Source organism: Melitaea cinxia, chromosome 10 (genome assembly GCF_905220565.1).
Source record: "Melitaea cinxia chromosome 10, ilMelCinx1.1, whole genome shotgun sequence".
In the NCBI taxonomy this organism is placed as follows: Eukaryota; Metazoa; Arthropoda; class Insecta; order Lepidoptera; family Nymphalidae; genus Melitaea; species Melitaea cinxia.
In genome coordinates, this window is record NC_059403.1 from 3,470,986 (window position 1) to 3,481,827 (window position 10,842).

The 10,842-nt window shown below is 37.3% G+C and overlaps 1 protein-coding gene across 1 annotated transcript; it reads left to right on the plus strand.

Moving 5' to 3' along the window:
- The first annotated feature begins 786 nt into the window (after nt 1-786).
- LOC123657349 (histone-binding protein N1/N2) lies at nt 787-9,781 on the plus strand. The gene is made up of 9 exons (XM_045592915.1): nt 787-1,000; nt 1,842-2,017; nt 3,002-3,093; nt 4,261-4,448; nt 4,549-4,642; nt 4,874-5,011; nt 7,067-7,141; nt 7,219-7,463; nt 9,472-9,781. The coding sequence occupies exons 2-9, from the start codon at nt 1,842-1,844 to the stop codon at nt 9,649-9,651; spliced, it is 1,188 nt and encodes a 395-aa protein (XP_045448871.1). The 5' UTR covers nt 787-1,000; the 3' UTR covers nt 9,652-9,781.
- Nucleotides 9,782-10,842: the final 1,061 nt, after the last annotated feature.

The window sequence follows — 10,842 nt, forward strand, 5'->3', positions numbered from 1 at the left end:
GATATTACTGCGATGCAAAGATTAGAATGTAATTTATTTAAACTTCTCTCTTAGAGATTCTTTACATCCCATTTTTATTTATGTAACGAATAGCTCTTTTCTGTAGATTGTAAATGACATTAATATTAGCTGCTTTGCCCCTAGCTAAATGCCATAGATATTATTATGCTTAGGAAGTTGAGCTAAGTTTAATTTATCATCATTGAGTTATGATTGACGACGACGACAGTTGGACTACGTGGTACCGTTTACTTCAACCATTTGAGTTTTATGATTAAGTTAAGCAGTCAAAAGATTTAGCGTGGTAATTTTAATGCCATGGTGACTGAGTTTCCTGATAACTGTATATTATTGAACATACCTAGTGAATTATTAACAGAACTTTGTTTGTAATATATTTGTGGTGTACAATAAAGTATAAAATAAAAATAAATTAAATAATAGTGAAATGCTTTGGATAAGTCACCAAATACACCTCAAGCATCGCTCGATCAAGCATCTCTCGATTTTTCCCACGCGTTGACTATCGAAATAAAAAGCTCTACACCAGCATCAGTTGTTGAGCGTTCTCTAGTAAAACAAAATTGATTGTTATGTTATTAAATGACTTATTATTTATGTTTTAAGAATATTAATCAAAATGTTACCAAACGTACTGGCCTATATATAAAATATAAATCCGGCACTGAATTAGGGACATGCAAACTCTCGATAAATTCACAACCATAGAGTCTAGAGGAAATAAAATAATACATTATAGTAAATATATTACCTGTGGTCATTCCTAAGTAGCAACACTTCAAATCGCTTTGTAGTTTATATCATACTCTTTGGTTTATATCGCTTTTATATTTATTGTTAATTTGTGAGACATTTTGTACCTCGTTGCAACGACTTCGTAACATATTTCTTATTAATCGATTCCATCATTGTTAAGGAGTTATTTATCTAATATATACATCGCTACTTTAAGGAACTTAGTCAAAAAATTATTCACACAGTAAGTACATACAATTCAATTTAAACATCTGTTGATATTTTGCCACAGTAGCAAGCAAAATATATACCATTGAAATTGATATATGATTATTCTTTTTATATTTATTTAACATACCTGCCATCTGTATTAATTTAATTTTATTACTCTTTAAAATTAATCATTCAAGTCTCACGTGGCTACGTTTGATTTATTTGTATGGATGTCAAAAGGACCGTTAGTACAATTTGCCGGCAAAAATATCTTTTGTTGAAGTACAATTTTAACTTAAAATTTTTTAAGCTAAACATTCTTTAAACTTGTTATGTGGTTATAAATTTAATTTAAATCCCTTTATTCAATGAATTACGTAAAACAAACAGTCTATCAGTAATTATGAATTAAATCGACGATCGGACCAAAGTCTTTGAAGGTATAATACAGAGATTTGTAGGCTTCGCACCCTCTGACATATGGTTATTTTTACATTTATGATGCTTTTTATAGTTATTTTTACTTAAGTTGTATTATAACCCTAACCTATCTAACTTCAAAATGACGGTTCTTCATCTAAAGCCTAGCCTTATAAATGTTTTATAGTATACGATGCCTGGGATAATTGTTTAGTTTAGTTGTTTAGTAACCTACCGCATAATCCCTATAAATTATTTTAATTGTCATTCTTTAATTTCTCTACTGTAATCAGTTCATTTATTGTAGTGTATATTAATTTAAAAACAACACAGCTTTTTTTGTAACATGGTGTAACTAAATTATGGGATTTCACTGTTTTCTTTTAAATTTCATTGGAAATAAAATTCAAAAGAAATAATTTCAGGAATATTTGTTGTATTTTAATTTAAAGATGGCAGATGTACCAGAAGTTACCACATCCTCAGCCGAAGAACTGCTAGCATTAGGGAGGCGACATCTTGCAGTGAGGGACTACCATGCAGCGACAGAGTCCTTGGCGAAGGCCTGTGAAATGCTAGCTAAGACTCACGGAGACATAGCTGATGAGTGCGCTGAAGCTTATTTATGGTGAGTTATTATTGTATCTGAAAAAAAGATGTATAAATTATGACAATTATAAAATAGTGATTTTTTATATGCAATTTTTCAGTTCAGGATCTATAATAATGAGTAAATTCATTAAACTTTCGACTGACTATAAAGAAAGACAAGTCTTAAAACATCAATGTCTGTCAATATTTTAAATATTAAAATTGTCTATAAAACTTCATTAAACTTTAGACTGACTTTTATAAAGAAAGACAAGTCTTAAAACAATGTCTGTCAATATTTTAAACATTAAAATTGTCTATAAAACTTCATTAAACTTTAGACTGACTTTTATAAAGAAAGACAAGTCTTAAAACAATGTCTGTCAATATTTTAAATATTAAAATTGTCTATAAAACTTCATTAAACTTTAGACTGACTTTTATAAAGAAAGACAAGTCTTAAAACAATGTCTGTCAATATTTTAAACATTAAAATTGTCTATAAAACTTCATTAAACTTTAGACTGACTTTTATAAAGAAAGACAAGTCTTAAAATATCAATGTCTGTCAATATTTTAAACATTAAAATTGTCTATAAAACTTCATTAAACTTTAGACTGACTTTTATAAAGAAAGACAAGTCTTAAAATATCAATGTCTGTCAATATTTTAAACATTAAAATTGTCTATAAAACTTAAAACAAGAAGATAAACTGTGATTGATATTGTGCAGTTTGACTAGTAATTTTCCTGCATAATATTTGTAATTTCTATTATATTATTTTCTGCCTATGTAAAGTTCAATGTAATCTCTTTTGATAATATAGTATTTTGTTCGAAAGAGTGTTGAAATTAGTAGTACTGTAGTTAGGTAATCGTAGATTTTTCTTAAAAACTTTGACATAATTCCTTTAGAAACCTGAAAATTATATTCAAACAAATATACAATGAGTTCTAAAATAATACAACTGTTAATTGGTGCTATATATTTTATAACTTAAAAATCCTGTTATATTCAAGGTATGGCAAAGCTTTGCTCGGTCTGTCGAGAGAAGAAAGTGGTGTTCTTGGAGGTGGCATCCCAGGAGACAATGAAGATGATGATAATGATGGTCTGTTCCTAGTAAATACAATCACAAATGTCCAACTCGATATTTTTTTTTTTATGATTTGAAATATATATATTTTTTATATATAAAATTTGTAGGTAGTTGTCCATACAATATGTTAACAAATAAGGGTAGGGCAGCATTTCAATAGTTCAAAGTAAAAGTGACATTTGCAGTTCTTTCATTTTTCATAACTTGACAGTTCTTAAACTTTCATTATGATTGAGTCATTATCTCACACTTGAGTATCTTATTTATTATTATATACAGTGTAATCCGCTTAGTACAACTTCACATGCAACAACCAACTACTTAGTGATGCAATAATATGCATATCTTTGGTATTCATATGAGCTACTATAGAAGTACATCTGCTTTTAACGACGTTTAACACAAAATTGTCGGTTACAACAACGATTGACCATTGACGTGATATGTATATGTATGTATGTATGTAAGAAGCTAGTTAAATAACCATAGGTAACTTCTGCGGAGTGTTTAACAAATGCAGACTCTACCATAGAATTCTCTTGGTTCTTATTAATTCCTTTCTTTTATCTATCTTAAATGTGTCACTTAACCCATGTTGTGGGAACCCACAATCGCCACCTGTGTTTCTTATAAAATTAGATAAGATATAATATTCATTCTTAAATTAGTCAGAGCGTACACATCTGATTAGTCCAATTGCTAGTTTTAAGTTACACAATTTCAAACAAAAAACAAAAATTACATCTATAAAATGCAAAAAATTCTCCATTGAGGAAAATTATATATTTATTTATATATAATAACATACAATATTAACTACAATATATTATTATACATACAAGTTTTAGATGCTGGATAATCAAATGTATAGATTTTGAATGAATTTACAATAAATATTTTGATTCAATTTTTATTTAATTCTTTGACTGACAGACATATTAATATAAAAAGGTAATGCATATAATTGTTTTAGCAAAAAAAAAAAAACGAATTGTTAAAATTTTCAGTTTTTTTTTTTTTTTTTTTTGTACCATATAATATCATCCAGTCCCTTGGACATAATTTTACTGTTTTTGTTAAAAGTTCAAAAGAAGACATATTCCCTTTAATAATTAATGCAACTACATTTCTTATAATGCAAGACCTTAACTAACATTCCATAAAAATTTATTCTACTAGATGAAAATAATGAAAATGGAGACGAAGAATCAAAAGAACAAGGTGAAGTCGCAAATGATGACAATGCTGTTGAATCAAAGGAACAAGCTGAAATCGCAAATGAAGAGGTTAAGAAGAATGAAGCTGAGTCAACAACAAAGGAGGAAGAGCCAACAAGCAGTACTGCTAAAGAATCTAATGAAAAGCCAGTAAGTTAATGTATTTATAAATTATCATGACTAGATAAATTAATTAATCAAAATTCATGAAAGTGACTAGAATGAATTTATGTCCCTTTAATTGTTTCAGGGGTCGTCAAATGATGATCAAAATGATGATTCTGTAGTAAATTTGGAGAATGAAGATGATGTTGACAACTTGCAACTGGCCTGGGAAATGCTAGGTAAATATAATTTCAAATCTATCAAACTAGGAACAATCCTACTCAGATTTACGATGACGAGTCAGGTACAATTCAAGCACTGACATCCCAGACTGATCATGCAAAACTCGGTAAAAGCAAACATTACAACTTCTATCACTCCAAGTAACAAAGCACTTAACCGACTTTATGTTTGTGATAGCTTACTATACTCAATATGATGAAAATGTAACAACAGGTACTCGTTTACAGAGCTCTCGCGCAGTATCCTCGAGAAGCGAGTCGCGGACAGCGGCAATGCCGGTCGCGCGCTGCTCGCGGACGCGCATCTGGCGCTGGGCGAGGTGGCGCTCGAGAGCGAGACCTACGACAAGGCCGTGCTCGACATGGGTGAGCGACCTCACGCACACCGCACACTGTACTCTGTACACTACACACGACTAGCTGGGCGAGGTGGCGCTCGAGAGCGAGACCTACGACAAGGCCGTGCTCGACATGGGTGAGCGACCTCACGCACACCGCACACTGTACTCTGTACACTACACACGACTAGCTGGGCGAGGTGGCGCTCGAGAGCGAGACCTACGACAAGGCCGTGCTCGACATGGGTGAGCGACCTCACGCACACCGCACACTGTACTCTGTACACTACACACGACTAGCTGGGCGAGGTGGCGCTCGAGAGCGAGACCTACGACAAGGCCGTGCTCGACATGGGTGAGCGACCTCACGCACACCGCACACTGTACTCTGTACACTACACACGACTAGCTGGGCGAGGTGGCGCTCGAGAGCGAGACCTACGACAAGGCCGTGCTCGACATGGGTGAGCGACCTCACGCACACCGCACACTGTACTCTGTACACTACACACGACTAGCTGGGCGAGGTGGCGCTCGAGAGCGAGACCTACGACAAGGCCGTGCTCGACATGGGTGAGCGACCTCACGCACACCGCACACTGTACTCTGTACACTACACACGACTAGCTGGGCGAGGTGACGCTCGAGAGCGAGACCTACGACAAGGCCGTGAGCGACCTCACGCACACCGCACACTGTACTCTGTACACTACACACGACTAGCTGGGCGAGGTGGCGCTCGAGAGCGAGACCTACGACAAGGCCGTGCTCGACATGGGTGAGCGACCTCACGCACACCGCACACTGTACTCTGTACACTACACACGACTAGCTGGGCGAGGTGGCGCTCGAGAGCGAGACCTACGACAAGGCCGTGCTCGACATGGGTGAGCGACCTCACGCACACCGCACACTGTACTCTGTACACTACACACGACTAGCTGGGCGAGGTGACGCTCGAGAGCGAGACCTACGACAAGGCCGTGAGCGACCTCACGCACACCGCACACTGTACTCTGTACACTACACACGACTAGCTGGGCGAGGTGGCGCTCGAGAGCGAGACCTACGACAAGGCCGTGAGCGACCTCACGCACACCGCACACTGTACTCTGTACACTACACACGACTAGCTGGGCGAGGTGGCGCTCGAGAGCGAGACCTACGACAAGGCCGTGCTCGACATGGGTGAGCGACCTCACGCACACCGCACACTACCTGTACATTTCACACGACCAGCTGGGCGAGGTGGCGCTCGAGAGCGAGACCTACGACAAGGCCGTGCTCGACATGGGTGAGTGACCTCACGCACACCGCACACTGTACTCTGTACACTACACACGACTAGCTGGGCGAGGTGGCGCTCGAGAGCGAGACCTACGACAAGGCCGTGCTCGACATGGGTGAGCGACCTCACGCACACCGCACACTGTACTCTGTACACTACACACGACTAGCTGGGCGAGGTGGCGCTCGAGAGCGAGACCTACGACAAGGCCGTGCTCGACATGGGTGAGCGACCTCACGCACACCGCACACTGTACTCTGTACACTACACACGACTAGCTGGGCGAGGTGGCGCTCGAGAGCGAGACCTACGACAAGGCCGTGCTCGACATGGGTGAGCGACCTCACGCACACCGCACACTGTACTCTGTACACTACACACGACTAGCTGGGCGAGGTGGCGCTCGAGAGCGAGACCTACGACAAGGCCGTGCTCGACATGGGTGAGCGACCTCACGCACACCGCACACTACCTGTACATTTCACACGACCAGCTGGGCGAGGTGGCGCTCGAGAGCGAGACCTACGACAAGGCCGTGCTCGACATGGGTGAGTGACCTCACGCACACCGCACACTGTACTCTGTACACTACACACGACTAGCTGGGCGAGGTGGCGCTCGAGAGCGAGACCTACGACAAGGCCGTGCTCGACATGGGTGAGCGACCTCACGCACACCGCACACTGTACTCTGTACACTACACACGACTAGCTACGTGCTACGTTAAGGTTGATTATGCTGAATCAAAAGTATATTTTTTTTTTATCTTAATCTAGATTGTTTTTTTTGTTACAGTTAGCTGTCTAGAAATTCAAAAGGAATTATATGGCAGCGACGATAGACGTATAGCAGAAACTCACTACCAAATCGGTATGTCTTCTTTTGTTTTAAGTAGCCAAAAAAGTATAAACGTTACCTCGTTTTTTATTAAATAAATTAATTTACAGGCCTCGCTAATTCCCTCGCGTCCAACTTTGAAGACGCAATAACACACTTCAAAAACGCAGCAAATATTCTAGAATCGCGCATCAAGACGTTAGAGAACCCAAGTGCGGCTGCAGAAGATGCTACTGTAAAGAAATTTACAAACGCCGATCCGTTCTACTCTGTCGAAGGAGAACTGAAAGAATTGAAAGAGCTCTTGCCCGAAATACAGGAGAAAATACAAGATATGATGGACTATAAGGCTGAGGTAAGACCGTGCGATTGTGTAGAAGCGACTAGAAATATGTTAAGAAATATGATGATAAAAGAAAAAAAATTCGATGTCCTTGAATTTATAGCTTAGTTTGGTATTAAATCATTACTTACAATCAACATATGGAGTAGAAATTGCGTTTTCTAGTATTTCTATTGTAAAAAATAAGTAAGATGTTGTTACCAAGCTACCATTTGAAAACATTATTAAAACAGAATTTGTAGGTAATGTGTCCTTTAGAAAAAAATTGCGTCACTTACATTACCTATAAAATGATATTCATAACCTTGAGACAAAATCTGACTGTTTTAATGCATTTGTTATAATTAAGGAGCCATTCCATTAGTTATTAATTACGTAATAAACTGACGCTTAGAACATGTGATAATTAGTTCCTAAATTCTAAAAGCCGAATTAAATAATTACAAAGCAACAGACTCCTTTCAGGCAATACTTTAGACTGCACTTTGATTATATATTTAATTGGTAGACTACATTGTTTGAAAGAATGTCTGTAGTAAGTGAATATCTTAATCGTGATATTAATTTCTTTTGACTGTCCAATACCAGTATTGAATAATTAGTTATTAGTGCCTTAGAATCTCAATACAGCAGTTATGATACTCGTAGTTTGTAAGCTATTTTTATTGTATTACGTTTTATCTGTAAGAAGCGTTTTTACCACAAGGCCATTTTTGTATCGCTTTACACGATTTGATAATAAAGATAATCGAAAATGAAAATTTTGTATTATTTCACATGCCCTCAACCCATTAATGGTCATGTGGTGGAAATGCTTTTTGTAATGGCCATTGATGTTTATTTTATAATTTACTAGCTAACCAGCGTAATAAGCCATACAGCGTAATAGGCCATACAAGCGTTTGCCGTGGTCTGGGTGTTTGTGCAATCTTTGTCTTACCAGCGTGCCTCGGAGAGCACGTTAAGCCGTCGGTACCGGTTGTTATCATGCACATCTGAGTGCCTAGTGCGAGTTTTACTCACAGAAACATGACAGAAACGCGTTTATACGTGAAAATTATTTTTTATGGGAATTTAAACTGCAGCCTAGACGATAAAGAATAGTATAAGATACAATCGATACAGAGTCATCTAGCGATAAACCCGAGAACTAGGTTGAAATCCCGAATTTCCCATACAAAATGAAGTTTAAAGTTTACGCCCATTATTGCGAGACGGATTAAACAAAACTCGCATTAGGCACTCTGATAGCGATCGTTACTCACAGTGAGGAATATATCCGCCAACCCGCATTGGAGCAGTATGTTGGATTAAGCTCCGATCCTTCCTTGCATGGGAAAAGAGGCCTATGGCCAGTAGTGGGATACTACAGGCTGAAGCGAGCTAACCAGTGCCCACTTTGCTGTCTGTCGAAATTTTTCTCTCGTTAGCGTAAAACTCATTATTGTTTTTCTTTCCATCTCTTACAATATGCAAATCAGAAATAATTTTTAATTTTCTAATAAACAAATAAATAAGCGTTTGCAGGCAAACGAAGAAAAAACGACTTCAATTATATCGACAAGTAATACAACGTAGGTACACGAAAAAATAATCAAGTAAATACGCATTATCAAAGATTACTCCAAAAGTTGTAATTTCGACCACTAGGTGACCGCTGGTTATCTCAAATGTTTCTTGTTTAAATGTATTTTTCATGTTCATAATATGACTTATTGTATCATTCAATCAACACTGACGTCAATTGAAAAATATTTCTTCGCTGACTGTATTATGAATAGGAGTTATATAAAGTTCAAAAGTAAAACAAATCTAGGTATGTATTAAAAGTAGAAAAAAATCCTTGTTTTTGTTTGTTCAAAATATCTTTCTGTCGGTATTGGAATAGTACCGATAACGACAGAAATTTGCGATAAGAACTGATAAAGATATGATGAAACCATTGTCGCAGTCCCCTGCTGGACATAGGCTTACCAAATGTCGCGCATTATATTAAAATATTAAATTTTATTTATTACAGGTGATAAAAAGAGTTCGCGAAACTTTGTGTCCGACAAATGGGAATGGTCAAAGTAGCTCCGCAGGTGTCAATAAGTTGGAACCGAAATCAGCGCCATCAGACATATCGCATCTCATTAAGAGGAAAAGGAAGAGCAGCGAGAGTGAGGAAACATCAGCGCCTAAAAGAATTAATACGTGAATGTGGTGTTATATAGAACATTGTGCATTTTCGCTTAAAAGTTTAACTAGCCATGTATTCTTATTATAAATCAATTAAGGATGGATATGTAGTAAGAATTTAAGAGCAAAAAAATGTATGATAACAATAACTTGTATGCTAAATTATTCTGGATCTGTGCATTGTTAAGGAGTCAAATAGCTGTTGTTTTTTGTTACATGTTATTAAGTTACTTTGTGTGATGAACTTTGTATAATATGGTAGTTTGTAATGTTTAATTTTGTATGTCTTAAATATCGTTGCTCCAACTGCTGGCTTTCAAATACACAGGCCGAAGACGGGCAGCAGCGTCTTCGGTGCGACAAAGCCAGCCCTGCGGTCACCAACCCGCCTGCCCAGTGTGGTGACTATGGAAAACACACATGAGTTCACTCCATTTTTGGCGCGAACTTGTGGAGGCCTATGTCCAGGAGTATGTATTAGGCTGAAGTGATGAAATATCGTTGAAATTAAACACACAAATACTTTCGCTCTTAAAAAAGATGTCATTGTTTCAATTTTTACATTGTGAAATATTACACTTACATCAGCTAATTTTCTACTTATTAGTATTGAATTGTTAATTTAAGGCCGCTTTCAAATTTTTGTTTTTCATGCACGATTGTTTCGTATTTAACTTTTTTATTTAATTGATTATCAATAACTTGGTCCTGTATAAGGTATAAGAATAACTAGAAAAATAAAAAAGTGTTATGTTTTTATTATTAAAATTAATAACAAGACTTGATGAGCAATTAAATTAATTTTTAGATCTGTATATTTTGAAGAATTCGAAATTGGTCACTAGCGAATAACATCCATGTCTAAAACCTCACTACATATCACCAAAGAAAGGGGTTAGGTTCCTTCCGGAGGGGGAGGGAGGATTTAAAAGTTGCGGGGAGGGGGGGATTTAAAAGTTGCTGAAAAACATCACGTGAATAATGGACGACACTCTAAAATATAGGAACGAACGCACGCGGTCGGCTAACCGTTGATTAACGCACAATTAGAGTATAAAATTCCAGGACAGGAATAAAAAAAGATATACAATCCACTAAGCAGTGACGTAGCGAGCTTAACCCGGGTTGCAGACCAAGAGCTAAGCTAAGTTAGTTTAGTTGTAGCTCGCATAGCTTACGCAGTTTTTCTTACTTGTGTTTAGACTGCAAA

Coding starts and splice junctions, on each gene's coding strand:
- LOC123657349 (XM_045592915.1), top strand. CDS start 1,842: ATGGCAGATGTACCAGAAGTTACCACATCCTCAGCCGAAGAACTGCTA. Junction 4,449..4,548: donor AAGAATCTAATGAAAAGCCA/GTAAGTTAATGT, acceptor TAATTGTTTCAG/GGGTCGTCAAATGATGATCA. Junction 7,142..7,218: donor AGAAACTCACTACCAAATCG/GTATGTCTTCTT, acceptor ATTAATTTACAG/GCCTCGCTAATTCCCTCGCG.